This window comes from Mobula hypostoma, chromosome X1 (genome assembly GCF_963921235.1).
Source record: "Mobula hypostoma chromosome X1, sMobHyp1.1, whole genome shotgun sequence".
Lineage (NCBI taxonomy): Eukaryota > Metazoa > Chordata > Chondrichthyes > Myliobatiformes > Myliobatidae > Mobula > Mobula hypostoma.
The window spans coordinates 30,112,150-30,130,095 of NC_086128.1; the positions used below are offsets into that span (position 1 = coordinate 30,112,150).

At 44.5% G+C, this 17,946-nt stretch overlaps 1 protein-coding gene across 3 annotated transcripts in view; it reads left to right on the forward strand.

The window, feature by feature from the left end:
* The window catches only part of tbkbp1 (TBK1 binding protein 1), a 182,686-nt gene that overhangs the window by 52,592 nt on the left and 112,148 nt on the right, over nt 1-17,946 (forward strand). For all 3 annotated transcript variants that reach the window (XM_063037938.1, XM_063037937.1, XM_063037939.1), the window contains exons 5-7: nt 724-874; nt 5,235-5,440; nt 7,982-8,037. In XM_063037938.1, the coding sequence (XP_062894008.1) occupies nt 724-874; nt 5,235-5,440; nt 7,982-8,037 (413 nt within the window). The remainder of the gene's footprint in view (nt 1-723; nt 875-5,234; nt 5,441-7,981; nt 8,038-17,946) is intronic.

Sequence of the window (17,946 nt, forward strand, 5' to 3'; positions counted from 1 at the left end):
AAGGTGTAGCGCCTGCTTAGCTCCCAGATCAAGGTCACATGAAGCCATGGGAGAAGGTGGTGGAAGGTTGTCTAAGCAGCTGGTGCACATCACAACTACATGGTTATGCACTGACACAAGTAGACAATGTCTGAAGAGTGTTGATAATGGCTGGGGTCACCCATCTTGTTAAGACGCTGCCCAAAAGAAGGCAATAGAAAGCCACTTATGTCAAAACTTTTACTAAGAGCAATCTATCATACAGATGGAAGACCATAATCACCCCCGTCATACGACATGGCACATAACGATATTATTATTTGATTTTTTTTTGTATTTGTAGTTTGTCTTTTGCACATTGGTTGTTTGTCCATCTTTGTTGGAATTTTTCATTGATTCTGTTGTATTTCTTTGGTTTACTGTGAATGCCCACAAGAAAATGAATCTCAGGGTTGGTATATATGATGATATATATACATACTTTGATCATAAATTTAGAGTCCTGATGAAAGGTCTCAGCCCAAAACGTCGACTGTTTACTCTTTTCCATAGATGCTGCCTGACCTGCTGAGTTCCTCCAGCATTTTGTGTGCGTTGTTTGGATTTCCAGCATCTGCAGCATCTCTTGTGTTTATAATAATTTTTTTTGAACTTTGAAATTTGGACAATATTGTAAATAAACAAGGGTGTTATGCAACCAACTAAGATGCAGCATCATTTTCCTGATGGTTTTCTCCCCCACAGTCAGTCCTGGTGGAAGATCACGTCTCGACAATTCGGAGGCTGGAACAGGCTCTGAGACTGAGGGACAGTTCCGTCCAGATCCTCAGCGACCAGCTCCAGGAGAAGGATGAGCAGATTATACAGCTGAGCCCACTGCCTGGTGGCCCTCATGGTGAGCGCCATCGTCTGTCCATTTATGGAGACACAGGGGTCCAGCTCCAAGGTCTATCGGGAAGAACAGTCAGCAGTTGTGAGGGGTGATGTGCACTGACCGACAGCTGGGGCTCTAAGGGAGTCAGTACCCACTTGGAACTTGCTCTTTGTTTAGAGAATGAGTAGACTGAGAGTTGACCCAACAGTAGGCTTAATAACTGTGAATTTTAAGTTTCCACTTGTAAGAGGAGTCATTCAAAAATCCATTGGGGAATTCAGAAGATACTAGGAAGACTATGAAACTCACCTCCACAGGCAGTGCATGGTGTGAATAAGGGGAAAGCTGAACAATATATGAGTAAAACAGAGATAATGCAATTAGATGGGGAAGGATGGGAGAAGGCTAGAGCAGAGTATGAATGGACTGCTTCAACCCTTTCTGTGCGATATTTTCCATTTAATTCATTACCAGACCATCACTTGGAACAAACGTTGGGGATAGGTGATAAGACATAGGAGCAGAATTAGGCCATTCAACCCAGAGAGTCTGCTCGGCCATTCCATCATGGCTGATTTATTATCCCTCTCGACTCTTTTCTCCTGCCTTCTCCCCATAACCTTTGACACCCTGACTAATCACGAACCTATCAAACTCTGCTTTAAATATACTCAGTGATTTGGCCTCTACAGTCATCATGGCAATAAATTCCACAGATTCACCAGCCTTTAGCTAAAGAAATTCCTCCTCACCTCACCTCTGTTCTAAATAGACATCCTTCTAGTCTGAGTCTGTGCACTCTGGTCCTAGACTCTCACACCATAGGAAACATCCTTTCCACATCCACTCTATCCAGGCCTTTCAATATTTGATAGCTTTTGAAGAGATCTCCCCTCATTCTTCTAAACTCCAGTGAGTACAGGCCCAGAGCCATCAAACATACCTCACATGTTAACCCCTTCATTCCTGGAATCATTTTTGCAAGCCTCCTCTTGACCTCTCCAATGCCAGCATATCCCCTTTTAGATAAGGAACCCAAAACTCCAAGTGCGGTCTGACCAATACCTTATAAAGCCTCAGCATCACATCCTTGCTCTTGTATTCTAGACCTTTTGCAATAAATGCAAACATTGCTTTTGTCTTCCTTATCACCAACTCAACCTGCAGGTTAACCTTTAGGGAGTCCAGCACAAGGACTCCCAAGTCACTTTGCATCTCTGAATTTTGAACTTTCTCCCTGTTTAGAAAATAATCTAAGCCTTTATTCCTTCCACCGAGGTACAGGCTCATATACTTCCATGCACTGTATTCCATCTGCCACTTTGCCCATTCTCCCAATCAGTCTAAGTTCTTCTGCAGACTCACAGCTTTGCCAACACTACCTGCCCCTCCACCTCTCTTTGTATCATCTACAAAGTTGGCCACAAAGCTGTCAGTTCCATCATCCAAATCATTGACTGCTTGTGTCTTCCACAGTGAAGACAGATGCAAAATACTTTTTATGTTCATTTGCTATTTCTTTGTCCCTCATTACTACCTATCCAGCGTCATTTTCCAGCAGCCTGATATCCACTCCCTCCTTTTTTAAAATTCTTGATATATCTGAAAAAACTTTTGGTATCCTCTTTTATATTATTAGTTAGCATACCTTCACATTTCATCTTTTCTGTGCATATGGTTTTTAGTTGCCTTCTGTTGATTTTTGCTTTTTCACTCTCTTTGACTTCGCTCGTCAGCCATGGTTGCCCTGTCTTCCTTTTAAAATACTTTTTCATCTTTGGGATGTACAGTGTTTACCCTGCATCTTCCAATCCCCCCCTGAAACTCCAGCCACTGCTGTTCTGCCGTCATCCCTGATAGTGTTGCCTTCGAGTCAGCTTTGGCCAGCTCCTCTCTCATGCCTCTATTATTCCCTTTACTCTACTGTAATACTCATACATCTGACTTTAGTTTCTCCCTCTCAAAGTGCAGGGTGTAATCTATCATATTATGATTACTGTCTCCTAAGGGTTCCTTTACCTTAAGCTCTCTAATCAAATCTGATTCATTACACAACACCCAATCTAGAATTGCCTTTCTCCTGGTGGACACAACCACAACCTGCTCTAAAAAGCCATTTTATAGGCATCTACAAATTTCCTCTCTTGGGATCCAGCACCAACCTGATTTTCTCCATGCACCTGTAAACTGAAATCCCCCATGACTATTATAATATTGCCATTATTGCATGCCTTTTCTATCACCCATTGTAATTTATGTCCCACATTCTGGCTACTGTTTGGAGACCTGTATATAACACCCATCATTGTCTTTTTACCCTTCCAGTTTCTTACGTCTACCCACAAGGTTTCTTCGTCTTCTGATCCTATGTTACCTCTTTCTAAGGATTTGATTTCATTTTTTTATCAACAGAGCCACTCCAACCTCTCTGTCCTTTCGATATAATGTGTATCTTTGGATGTTGATCTCCCAACTCTGATCTCAATGATGCCCACAACTGCATACCTGCTAATCTGTCACTGTGCTACAAGATCATCTACCTTATTCCGTACACTGTGTGCATTCAAATATAACACCTTCAGTCCTGTACTCATCGCCCTTTTCAACTTTGTCCCCATGTTGCACTTTAACTCATCCCACTGACTGCAATGTTGCCCTGTAATCTGTCTGTCCTTCCTCAGTCTCACTGAGCATGGCATCTACTTGTATAGCAACTACCCCATCCTCAGCCCTATCACTCTGGTTCCCATCCCCCTACCAAATTACTTTAAACCCTCCCCAACAGCTCTAACAAATTTGCCTGCAAGTATATTGGTCCCTCTTGGGTTCAGCTGTAACCCATCCATTTAGTACAGGACATACCTTCCCCAGAAGCGATCTGTATTTGCTCCATATTGTTCATTTTCCAGGATTGGGGTGGGAAGCATATTAGTTGCCTGTGATGTGAATAATTTGCATGAGTAGAACTAACTGCTGCCATGCAGTGGTTGAGCTCCATTTGTTTTTTTAATAGTATCTGGCTCCAGTTCCAGCTCACTCCAATACTCCCCATATAGTTATGTTCCAGCATATACAGTCACAAAATAATACTAGCGCAAGTCCCTGAGTGGCATGGCCTGAAGATGGATGGTGCATAGAATGTTGTCCTAGAGCCGTGTTTCTGCAAGAACAAGCATGCAGCAGTTCTTCATCTCACTCTGGGTACTCTTCTCCCCTCTGACCTTAAACTTGTGTCCTCTATATCTAGAGTCCCAGGTCCTGGGAAACAGATTCTGACTATTTGTGCTTGTTTAAGAATCTCTCCTCATAACTACAGCCCATATTCAAGGAAACATCCTGATGAATCTTTTCTGCAGTCTTTCTATTGCTACCCTATTACTTCCTTTCTGTAGTGTGGTGGCTGGTAGAAGACTCTATAGTATGGTCTAACTAACATTTTGTTCAACTGCCACGCTTCTGGCGCCAACATAGCATGCGCACAACTTATTAACCCTAACCTGTACATCTTTGGAATATGGGAGGAAACCGAAGCACGTGGAGGAAACCCACACCGTTACGAGGAGAACGTACAAACTCCTTACGGACAGCGCCGGGAATTGAACCCGGATTGCTTGCGCTAATCGCTATGTTACTGTGCTGAATGGTACTTGTCAAGATGTTTAATTGTTGTTGCCATTCCTGCCTCCGTCACCTCCTCTCATGGCTCTTTATGCACCAATAACTCCTTAACACTAAGTGGCCACTTTATGAGTTACCTCCTGTACCTAATAAAGTGGCCACTGAGTGTATGTTCGTGATCATCTGCTGCTGTAGCCCATCCGCTAGAAGATTCGATACATTGTGTGTTCAGAGATATTCTTCTGCACACCACTGTTGTAGCATGTGATTATTTGAGTTACTGTCGCCTTCCTGTCAGCTTGAACCAGTCTGACCATTCTCCTCTGACCTCTCTCATTAAGAAGGCATTTTGGTCCATTCACTGGATTTTTTTTGTTTTTCACACCATCCTCTGTAAACTCTAGAGACTGTTGTGCATGAAAATCCCAGGACAGCAGCAGTTTCTGAGATACTCAAACCACTCCATCTGGCACCAACAATCATTCCATGGTTAAAGTCACTTAGATCACATTTCTTCCCCATTCTGATGTTTGGTCTGAACAGCTGAACCTCTTGACCATGTCTGCATGCTTTTTTTGCATTGAGGTGCTGTCATATGATTCGTTAATTAGATACTGTATTTGCATTAACGAGCTGGTGTACAAGTATACCCAATAATATGGCCACTGAGTGTAGATTCTGTTTGTAACTAGCTTCAACAGATGTGTGTGGTGTTTAGGAACTGGGTTGTTTTGGACTCTAAAGGTCTGCCTTTGCACTGCAGTGCTGGAGAGCCCACGGCATCAGCAGAGCTTGCGGGACCCAGGCCGGCAACTGGATGAGCAGCAGGTTCAACTTCTGCAGGACGAGGTGGACGAGCTGCAGAGGAAGCTGCGTAATTGCCAGTGGAGGGAGGGGCAGTACAAGGAGGAATGTGACCGTCTCCAATCGCAGCTGAGCCAGCGCAGTCTGCAGGAGAGCTGTGCGCAGGTCAGTAGATCCTTTCACAAAGAGCTGAGTAGTACGTAACAGGACGGCAGCGGTTTCAGCCCAGTCCCTGTTGTGCTAACCTTCTCCCGTGAAAGACCTTCACCAGCATCTGGGGCTTTTAGATCAGAGAGCGAGTCCACGTGTTAAACAGCTTCCGAGCAGGAATATGATTGCTGGTTCTTTTCTCTAATGGGTCCAGTACTGAATCTGAATCCGAATCAGATTTATTATCACTGATTTAAAAACAAAAATAGTGAAGTAATGTTCATGGATCATGGTCTGTTCAGAAATCTGATGGCAGAGGGGGAAGAAGCTGTTCGTAAAACATTGAGTGTTTGTCTTCAGGATCCTGTACCTCCTCTCCAATGGTAGTAATAAGAAGAGAGCGTGTCCTGGTTGTGGGGATCCTTAATGATGGATGCTGCCTTTTTGAGGCATCACCTTTGATCCTACCACCAAACATATCTTTGCCTTCGCCCTCTCTTCGTGTTTCCCTTGTCCAGTCATCCCTCCTTACTAATCTCCCTCCTGGCACTTACCCTTGCAAGTGGCCAAATTGCTGCACCTGCCCATTCACCTCTTCCCTCCTCTTCATTCAAGGTCCCAAACGGTATTTCCAGGTGAGGCAACACTTCACCAGTGAATCTGCTGGGGTCACCTATTGTGTTCGGTGCTCCCGATGTGTCCTCCTCTACATCGGTGAGACCTGTCGTAAACTGGGGGACTGCTTTGTCGAGCATCTCCGCCCCATCTGCCGAAAGCAGAACTTCCTGGTGGCCAAACACTTTAATTCCCATTCCCATTCCTGTTCCAAAATGTTGGTCAGTGGCCTTGTCTTGTGTCACGATGAGGCCACCCTCAGTGTGCAGGAGCAATACTTCATATTCTGTCTGGGTAGCCTCCAAACTGATGGCACGAATATTGATTTTACCTTCCAGTTTAAAAAAAAAATTCCTTCCCCCACCTCTCTTCTTGTCTTGCTCACCTGCACCCTCTCCCCGGTCCCCTCCTCCTTTCCGTCCTTCCCCGGTCCTCTCCTCCCCTATCAGACTCCGTCCTCGCCAGCCCTTTACCTTTCCCACCCACCTGGCTTCACCTATCACCTTCTAGCTATCCTCCCCCCCACTCCCCCCACCATTTTATTCTGTCATGTTCCCCCTTCCTTTCCTGTCCTGAGGGAGGGTCTCAGCCCAAAACCTCAACTGTTTTTCATTTCCATAGATGCTGAGTTCCTCCAGCATTTTGTGTGTGTGACCTTTTGAAGATGTCCTCAGTGGTGAGGAGGCTGGTGTCCATGATGTAGCTGGCTGAGTCTACGACCCTCTGTGGCTTTTTCTGATCACGTGAAGTGGCCCCTCCATACCAGACGGAGATGCAACCAGTTAGAAATTTGCTAGAGACTTCGGTGACAAGCCAAATCTTCTCAAGCTCCTAATTGAATATATCTGCTGGCATGCCTTCATTATAATTACGTCAATATGTTGGACACAGAAACCAGCCCCAGTCCCTGTTGCATTAAGCTTTTGCCATGAGAGACTTTCAGCAACGTTTGGGGTTGTTAGTTCAGAGAGCAAGTCTACAGATTGGGCAGCTTCTGTAAGTAGTTCCCAGCAGGAGCCTGGAGATTGGTCCTTTTCACTCATGGATTAGATTAGATTCAACTTTATTGTCATTGTGCCAAGTACAGATACAAAACCAATGAAATGCATTTAGCATCTGACCAGAAATGCAAAGAATAGTGTTCAGTACTGGTTAAATTATTGGGCGGAAATTCAAAGGTCTGCCCCACTAATCTGCGGATACGAGTTAGATTCCTACTGTAGAAACTGAGGAAATTATATTCAAATGATAATCTGGAATGAAATAATAAATTACGGTGATCCCAAACCTGTTGAATTGTTATTAAAATCCATCCCTACTTTCCTTCAGGAAAATAAATCTGCCTTAACCGTATATGAGTTCAGAGCCCTGGCCATGCCTTGACTATCTGTACGTGACCTAAACAGCCACTTGGGTTCAGGAGCAATCAGAAATGGATTATAATATTAGTCATTCAAATGACAATTACATTTAATGAATAAGTAAAGATACAGCTTACATATTGTGAAATATAACCACACCTCTGGTTGTTCCTTTTTCTATGTGTTGAAATCTTAGTAAATCTCAAGGAGGCTGAGATATTTTCTTGTCTCCCAGAATATATGCCTGTGGCTGAATCTCGGGTCAAAGGAATAGAAGTGGGCTAAAATGTGCAGGCTTTTGATGCTGTTGCAAGGGAGCAGGAATAAATTTCTACCCTAGGATAATCAGCTCAATAACGGGAGATGCGTGTTGCAGTTTAACTACAGACAAAGTTGTGGGCCTTGTGAGCAGCATTCGAAACAAGGTGGTGCTGATCTGTCCCAAGAACCGCCCGTCATGATTGTCACACCCAGAAATTGGAAAGAGGAATTCGACTGACCAAACAGTCTAAGACAAAGGATTGTCTTCCCGTCAGTTTGTTTTTTTAAAAAAAATTATGGTCCTCCTTCTCCCCTGCAGGAGCTGAACTGTGACCTTCATGACACAGAATGGATAAACAGTACGGAAGAAGAGCAGTAAGTATTCCATCAAACGCGTCGGTGACCTGCGTGAATTACTGTTTTACTATGCGTTGCGTTTTTTTACCTCCTCTCTGTAGTGTTCTGCCGTTCAATGTCTAGAAGTTAAACCAAGCCTTGGTTTTAAGTTTAATTTTTCTTTTAAAATCCCTCCACTGACCTCCTCCTTCCCTAAATCCATCAGCATACGGATATATCTGTGCTCATCTATTCTGGTCCCTTGACCACCCTCGGGTTTAGTCACTCCACCACCAGTAACTGTGTCTCCTGCTACCACAGTGATTTCAAAGTTCAAAGAAAACTTACTATCAAAGTGCACATATGTTCCATATACTACCTTGAGATTCATTTTCTTGCAGACATTAACAGGAGCAAAATGCAACAGGATTTACAGAAAGCTATATGTAAACAAAGACTGACAAACAACCAACATGCAAGATAAGACAGACTGCAAATAATAATAAAAAAATCTTTTGGGAGCACAGTAGTGTATCAGTTAGCGTAAAGCTATTATAGCACCAGTAATCCAGGTTCAGTTATCGCCACCGTCTGTTAGGAGCTTATATGTTCTTCCCCTGACCATGTGGGTTTCCTCCCATATTCCAAGGATGTACGGGTTAGTATGTTAATTGGTCACATGGGTGCAATTGGGCAGCATAGGCTTGATGGGCCAAAAGGGCCTATTACCATTTGTATCTCTAATTAAACTTGAAAGCGAGTCTGTTGGTCCTTGAATCAGTAGTGGTGCTTGAAGTTGCCCATGCCAGTTTAGGAACACTCATTTTCTGGCTACTGAGTAGAGACAAAACCCTAATAGCCTCCTGCTTCCTCCTGAACCTCTCCAGGCCTTGTCTCATTGTCCTCCAGCAACATCAGCTATCTCCTGCTGGTGTGGTGGTGCAGTGGAGCCTCCACGTTGACCTGTGAGGTACTACAGAGCACCCTCAGACTGAGGCAGTCCCTGAGCCTCGCCTTCAGGATACCACTGGCATTTGCCACTTCTCCCCTGCTCGTTTGTCGGCTGCGATATCAGTGCCGAGCAGCTGTGGTTGGAGAGCCCACTGGAGCAAGATGCTAGGGAAGTGATGGGTAGCCCGTGTCTCACGGGATCGATTCCACAAATGAGCCAGCTGCCAAAAATATCCATCAGTGCAGACTCCTTTATCGTGCATGAGCCGTCTGTTTTAGTGAACAAAGCAACAGGCAACAGCAAATTCTCCTGGGTACTTGGAAGAACCTGCATGAGGAAGGAATGGAAACCTTTTGTTGTGGATGGAAAAGTACCAGTTGTTAACTAGAACCTTTGGGGCCTCTCTGAACATAGAACATTACAGCACAGTACAGGCCCTTTGGCCCATGACGTTGTGCCAACCCTTTAACCTACTTTAAGATCAATTTAAACCCTCCCACATCATTCTTCATTTCTCTTTCATCTATGTGCCTATCTAAGAGTATCTTAAATGTATCTGCCTCTACCACCAACCCTAACAGCATGTTCCACACTTAGCACTCTCTGTGTAAAAGAACCTACCTTTGTCATTCCCCCCTATACTTTCCTCCAAACACCTTAAAGTTATTCCCTCTTTTTATCAGCCATCTCTGCTCTGGGGAAAAGGTGCTGGCTATCTACTATATCAATGCCCCTTATTGCCTTATACACCTCTGTCATATCACCTCTCATCCTCCTTCACTCCAAAGAGAAAAGCTTGCCCAACCTTTCCTCCAGATCACTCCTTATTTTCCTTCCTTTGGGCTGCTTGCTTTATTGTGCTTTCTAATGGATGCAGAACTCTGATATGGCTGTGTTACACATATTTGGTGTGAAATGCCTTGGGATGTTTTGCTGTCAGTGAATTCAGAATCTGCTTTATTGTCACTGACATATGTTATGAAATGTGCTGTTTTGTGGCAGCAGTACAGTGAAATACATTAAAAAATTACTATAAGTTGCAATAAGAAATATAAATGTAAATTTAAAAAGACCAAAAAAGTGGATGATGTTCATGGTACAATCTCGATCACTACAGTTTAGCAACATCTTGACTACTATGAACAGTCTGCACTAAAATGGACTCTTTTTTTTTCTAATTGTGTTTGTTCTTGTAAAAATTGTGTATAATTTATGGTTAACCTGTTTTCCTTGTGGATGTTTCCACTTGCATAAACAGGGCAGCATTGTGAGAATCATGTTTTTTGATTTCTTAAGTGCCTTCAATACCATACAGCCCTCATTGCTGGGGGAGAAGCTCCATTCAATGCAGGTTGGCACTTCCATTGTATCCTGGATAATGGACTATCTGACTGGCAGACCACAGTTTGTGTGGCTTCAGAGCTGTGTGTCAGACATGGCTATAAGCAGCACTGGGGCCCCAGAGGGGACTGTATTGGCTCCCTTCCTGTTTACCCTATATACCTCAGACTTTAGCTACAACACTGAGTCATGTCATCTGCAGAAATTCTCTGATGACTCAGCAATAGTTGGGTGTATAAAGGGAGGATGGAGGATGAATACCTCTTTCCTGGTGGAGGACTTTGTCAAATGGTGCAAGCTGAATCATCAACAGCTCAACATCTGTAATACAAAGGAGATGGTGATGGACTTTAGGAGGACTAAGCCTGCACTGCTCCCTGTTACTATTGATGGTGAGGACGTGGGTGTGATGAGGACCTACAGATACCTGGGGGTGCACCTGGATGATAGACTTGAGTGGAGCACCAACACAGAGGCCGTGTACAAGAAGGGCCAGAGTCACCTCTACTTCCTGAGGAGACTGAGGTCCTTTGGAGAATGCAGGCCTCTCCTTCACATGTTCTACCAGTCTGTTGTTGCCACTACAACCCTCTTTGCAGTGGTGTGCTGGGGCAATGGCATCATCACGGGTGATGCCAACAGGCTCAATAAACTGATTAGAAAGGCTGGCTCTGGTACAGGAGTCAAACTGGGCACACTGGAGGCTGTGGTAGAACAAAGGACCCTACAGAAAATCCTGTCAATTCTGGACAATGTTTCATACCCTCTGCATGCCATCTTGGCTGAACAGAGGAGCATGTTCTAAGACATAATAGACTAAGACAACTGTGCTGCTCTAAGGAGCGTTATATGGGGTCATTCTTACCCTCGGCCATTAGGCTCTATAATGAGTCAACGTATATCTGGGGAAGTGATAACCCCCCCCCCCCCGTTAGACTGTTTGAGGTAACTTATTTTTTATTCTTTCTTCTCCTCTAATATTAGTATATCTGTGTGCTTGTAATGCTACTGTGACACTGTGATTTCCTTTGGAATCAATAAAGTGTCTATCTATCTACCTATCTATCTCTATGATGTCATGTGCCTGTGATGCTGCTGTAAATAAGTTTTTCATTCCACTTGTGCATGTCAGAATTAGATTTAATATCACTGGCATATGTCATGACATTTGTCATTTTTCTGCAGCAGTACAGTGCAATGCATAATAAAGATAACTATAAATTACAATCAGAAATGCATAGCGCAACTAGAGAGCGAAGGTAGTGTTCATAGGTTCATTGTCCGTTTAGAAATCTGATGACGGAGGGTGAAGAAGCCGTTCCTAAAATGTTGAGTGCGTGTCTTCAGGCTCCTGAACCTCCTCTCTGATGGTGGCAATGAGAAGAGGGCATGTCCTGAAGAGTGAGGGTCTTTAATGATGGATAAATCCAAATTGTTGGATCTGTTGCTCCAGATTCCAGCATCTGCAGTATGTGGTGTCTCCTTTAATTTGTTGCTTGAGGGTGTGATTGGCAGCTTGTTGTTCCAAGGCACACCTGGAGGTGCAGTGGGCCTCTGGCAAGCCACACCTACTGCCCACACCAGTGAGGGAGAAGGCACAACACTGAGAGGAGCAGCGGCATGTTATCACTGCAAGTGTGGCTGTGACAGGGTGCAGAGGAGATTTACCAGGATTAGAGAGCTACGGATTTTATGAAGACAGGCTGAGCGAGCTATGGATTTTCTCCTTGGAGCATTATAGGATGAGAGATGATTTGATGGAGGTGTACAATATGATAAGGGGTATAGATTGAATGAACAGCCAAATACTTTTTCCCAGGGTGGAAACGGCCCGTATGAGCGGGCATATTTTTAAGAACATCGGAAGAAAGCATGCGGGGCGGGGGGGATGTCAGATGTAAGTGTTTTGTTTTACACAGAGAATGGTGAGCGCATGTCATGAGCTGCCAGGGGTGGTGGTAGGGCAGACACGTGAGGGACATTTAAGGCACTCTTAGATAGGCACATGGATGAAGGAAAAATGGAAGGGAATAATTAGATTGATCTTCGAGTAGGTTAAAAGATCACCATAACATTGTGGGCCAAAAGGCCTGTTCTGTATTCTACTGTTCTATGTTTCTATGAGTGATCTGTTCATCAGTGTCTAGTGCCCCCTTGTGACTACATTGTTTTACTGCAGCTCATCCCAATATTTTTTCTTCTCTATTTAGAGATACAGTAGTCACAGGACCTACCGGCCCAACAAGCCTGCGCTGTCCTATTACACCCACGTGACCCACTAATCCATATGACTTTGGATTGTGGGAGGAAACCGGAGCACCCGGTGGAAACCCACGCAGTCACGGGGAGAATGTACAGACTCCTTGCAGGCAGTGGCAGAAATGAACCTGGGTCACCGGCATTGAAATGGCGTTACGCTAACTGCTATGCCACCATGCCACCCTAAATGACGTAATAAATTCTCTGAGGCAGGTTAAATAATACAATATTAACACCACAGTGCGCAAATTTAGCACTAGTGAGTTATCTGATAGCTTCAATCAGACAATTGAAAATTAAGAACCTTTGGGAATACCTGGCACTAAATGGCTGCAATTTATGCATTATCTTGCTGATACTAGGATCCTAGAGAGATTTTGTTTAAAAACTGCCAGTTTTTTTTTTTCCTGAGTGCAGCCCTGTAAATTATAAAACAGATGTGGTCCTGTCTTAAATAGTGGTTCTGAATTTAAAGCTGGTATTAAAATAAGTCCCACTACAGAGATTTGATAACAAAAGGTCAGGTTGACACTGAGGGACCTTTCAGATGCTATGATAGGTTGAGGACACAGTGAGTATAAAAGGTGGTACTTATTTTGAGGTAGAGCATAAGAGATTTCCCCATTATTTGAGCCAGTGTTATTCCTCGGTCTGTATCACTGATAACCAGGTGACTTAAAGATTAAAGATTAGCTTTATTTGTCACATGTACGTCAAAGCATCGAACCATGCAGTGAAATGTGTCGTTTGCATCAACGACTAACACGGTCCGAGCATGTGCTGTGCAACTGTGTTCTCGTGTTTCTGGTGCCAACATGCAACAGGAAACCAAAGCACCCGGAGGAAACCACACAGTCACAGGGAGAACGTGCAACCTCTTCACAGACAGTGGCAGGGTTGAACCGGGGTCACTGGCACTCTAATATCGGTATGCTAACCACTACGCTGCCACGCTACTTTGTTCACTGCCCCTTGGGAGCTTGCTGTGTGGAAACTGTTTGCCCTTTCGGCTCATTACTATCTCGACAGGCAAGGAGTTATGGGGGTGAAGTTGGCATCCTGCTGCTCCACCGCATGTCTGAGGCTAGTGCCGACCTCCGACTGTCCTTACAAGCCAGCAACAGCCCAGCGTGGAGAGGGGCACACTGAGTGTACCTGGCAGCCGGTCAAGCCTGCTGACTGCTCTTGGCACACCAGTGAGGGAGAGAGCACATGGTGACTGTGGTCAAGTGTCGATGAAGGACAGTATCAATTGAGTGATAAGTAGTGGCCCAGAGACACTGAAGTGACTTCTAGTACTGTTCCTCACAAAAGTGCCATCAAAGCTTTCAAACCCAACTAAATAGTGTGCCCTTAGCTTAACATCCCATCGAAAAGTCACCCCCTATGGTACTCAGCATCAACAGAAGTTTTTGTGATCAAGCTTTCAATTCAGAATCACCAGTCGTCTATCATGAGTGCAGTATTATAGTTGGGTTAACAGACCCTGGCTGGTGAGTCCACACACATATTGTCACTGATCCGTCGCTGCGGATGAAACTGCCCAGCACTGCCAACGCCCAGACAGGCTGCAACAGTCCAAGATGGCAGCTCACTGCCACCTTCTGCAGGCTGTAAATGCTGGCGATGCTGATGACAATTTTTCTTTTAAATTCATTTCCCCCCCCCCCCCCACCACCCCAGTAGCTCTGCACAGTCCTTATCAGCTAAATATTTAGAGTAACACGCACAAAATGCTGGAGAAACTCAGCAGGTCAGGTAGAATCGATGGAAAGGAATAAACAGTCAATATTTCGGCTGCCTGACCTGCTGAGTTCCTCCAGCATTTTGTGTGACTCTGGAGTTCCGGCATCTGTAGAACCTTTTGTGTTTTTTGAATTAAAGATCTGGTTGTTCAACCCCCAAGTTGCCTTTGAAAAGGCAATGATGAGTCTCCTTAAACCATTTCAGTTCTTTTTTAATATATAAAGATTTATTCAAAGGATTACAATGTCAATCGAAATCAGGTTTATTATCACTGACATACTGTATGGTTATGAAATTTGTTTTATGGCAGCAGTACAGTGCAATACAAAAAATTGCTATAAGATACAATATGAAATATAAAACAAACCTGTAGTGCGAAAAGGGAGCAAAATGGTGAGGTAGTCTTTATCAGTTCATGGATCATTCAGAAACCTGAATGGAAGAAGCGGTTCCTAAAGCATTGGGCGGGTGTCTTCAGGCTCCTGTACCTCTTCCCTGATGGTAGCAACGAGAAGAGGGCATGTCCTGGATAGTGAAGGCCCTTAGTGCTGAATGCCACCTTTTTAATGCCTGGTAACGCACTAAAGGCTGCAAGAACTCAGCAGGTCAGTCAGCATCTATGGAGAGGAATAAACGGTCAACATATCGAGCCACGATCCTGCATCGGGACTGGAAAGGAAGGGGGAAGAAGCCAGAATAAGGAGCTGGGGGAGGGGGAGGAGTATAAGCTGGGAGGTGATAGGCAGCAAAGGTAAAAGACTGAAGAAGAAGGAATCTGATAGGAGAAGAGAGTGGACCACAAATTAAAATGTGGTTATTACTGTTCACAAAACACTTGAGCCCTGAGGGGCCATCACTTCCCGGTTCTTTAGTTGAAAGTTCTCTGATCAGGCTGTAGTAGAGGGAGCTCTACCTTTTATACCCTACATAAATGCAGGACAGGCATTCTCAAGGCACTGTTGGATCCGGAGACCTTAATTCAAAGGTTCTTCACAAATCAAGAATGAGGATTAAAACTGGGTGGTTACAGTCATTTTGTCAAGGTTACAAGGACAAAGAACAAATAAAGAACAGAAGTCGTAGTCGTCTCATACTTAGTCTAGAGATAAAAGCACATTCCATTGAGCAGACGTAACCTATGAAATAGCCAGATTCAAGTGGCATGACACTTGCTGCAGAAACACTGAGAAGCTTCTAGAAATTACACAAGCAGCTATACTACGATTACGAAGGTGCATAATTTTAAGGTGATTGGAGGTAATTATAGGGGGATGCTAGAGGTTTTTTACACACGGTGGTGAGTGCATGGAACATGCTACCAGGTGTGGTGTTAGAGGCAGATACATTAGGGAATTTTAAGAAATATTTATTGAGGTACATGGATTGTGGAAAAATGGAGGGCTTTGTAGAAGGGAAGGGTTAGATTGATCTTAGAGAAGGTTAGTTGGTTGGCATAACATCATGTGCTGAAGGGCCTATACTATGCAGTAATGTTCTATGTTCTATTTGCTAGAAAATGTACTGAACAATTGTATGTATATATAGGTGATTACATAAAAATTATAAGCAAGTATAGGAAAGTTGAACGACAAGAAATATATTAGAAAAATAATAACAATTGTACATCCTAATCTAGAATGGCGCACTGAAAAGGGGAACTCGCAAGTGATGGTGTTCCCATGTGCCTATTGCTGTTGGTCTTGGCGGAGCCTGTAACCGAGTTGGAAATAACCACTGTTGTGATGACTGGACATTGCGGGCAAGAAGTGATAGACTGGAGGTGTTGGGATTGTGCTTTTTCTACTTCTTCTGAGACTGGTGGGTGGCTGAGATATTTTTGAAATGAAATGACTTGTGGGGAGAGGGGGTCAGGAGAGAGAGCTTTGCACTCTAACAAGTCTGTGATCTTTCAGTTCTCTACTCACTCATACTCTTCTTCCTCTTGTGGTGAAAGTTGCTGTAAGGGTTTTAAGATGACAGATGAAAACCTTGTGGCTGTTTTCAGGATTAGTGATTGTTCCCCCAATAAACTCGGCAAAAATTTTGTTTTGGGCAACCCAGGAGGAGCAGGCTGTGATATTAGTCTTGAAAAGTGAAGGGGCAGTGGGAGAGAAGGACCAATATCTTTATCAAACTTTTAAAAAAAAACACAAACTCTTCCAGTGGTGTGAGGAGGAAGGGAGGAGCTGTGATTGCAGAGAGCTTGTGATTCTGACCCAGTCCGGGCAGCAACGGGTTCAGGTAGGTCAGTGTGACTTTCAGTGCTGTCATTCAGGGCGCTTTAGGGAAGGGGCGAGAGTCGGGATCCGCCCTGAAATGGGGGAGGGTGTATTAAATGGGAGAAACCACAAAGAAAGGTGGCAGCTTGCCAGGCTGAGGTTGACTGGAGCAGTCTGTAAAGCAGCTGACAACGTTGCTGTTAATGAACATTAGCTGTGGCCATCTAGTACAGCGTCAAGTTTGATCCACTCTCCGCTGGAGTTGTGGAAAGCAGAGATTGAGATGCACAGATTCCAAGTGGGAATGAGTGGGTAAACTGGTGGTGGTGCGTCTCACCTGTGAAGTGGAAACTGAGCTTTTGATCACTGGTTTTGACTGGTGGTTTGACTTTATCTGTGACATTAGTGATGAACAGTGGTTCTTTGAAAGATGTGTCAGACTTTCCCACTCTCACTACAGACCCTCACTCTTTCCTCTAGGTCTTTGCTTGCATTCCTGCCAAAGTCTCCCACACTTTTTCTTCAGGCTCCCTTCCATTCCCAAGACAGCTCCTTCCTGTCCCCCTCTCTCCCCAGATCTACCTAGCCAATACAAATCCTACGCCAGCCCACTCCAGACCCCTACCCACATCTTTGCCCTTGAACATCATTGCACTTCCTCTGCAGATCAACCTCACCCTCTCTCCAGATCCTTCCACACCTCTTTCAGATCCCTCTCCCACAGCCTACCGACTCTCCTGCAAAACCCTCCCCCACTGTGCCTATGGCTTCTTACCCTCACTCTCACTCTCTCACACTCCTTCAAATCGTCCCTTGTACTCTCCACACACCTCACTCTCCTTCAGTGATTGGATGCTTTCCCTCAATGACCAGATGCTCCTCAGTGATTGGCTACTATCCCTCAGTGATTGAATGCTCCTCAGTGATTGGATACTGTCCCTCAGTGACTGGATGTTCCTCAGCTTTTGCCATGAGATGCCTTCAAGTTTGAATTTGCTTCTGTGGACCAGAAGCCTTATTCTGATTGGTTGAATTGCTGGACATTTTGGGAAATCTGATCATTTGGCTATCCTTCTCCTACCTGTATACAGGCAGAGGCTAAAGAGCAAGGCAAGAGATAAGGACAACGAAGAGGTGGTTGTGGGAGGCAGAGGAGTGGCTATGGGATTGCTTCAAATTGGTGGACTGGGCTGTGTTCAGGAATCATCAGTGGATCTGAATAAGTACACAACGGTTGTCACGGACTTTATAAAAACAGTTGTAGACAAGTGTATCCCCATAAAATCATTCAGAGTCTTTTCCAACCAGAAGTCCTGGATGAACCAGGAGATCCGCAGTCTGCTAAGAGCCAGCTCAGCAGTGTTCAGGTCTGGTGACCAAGTAAGACACAAGGTCCTGGCATAATCACAGGAAAGCCATCTCACAGGTGAA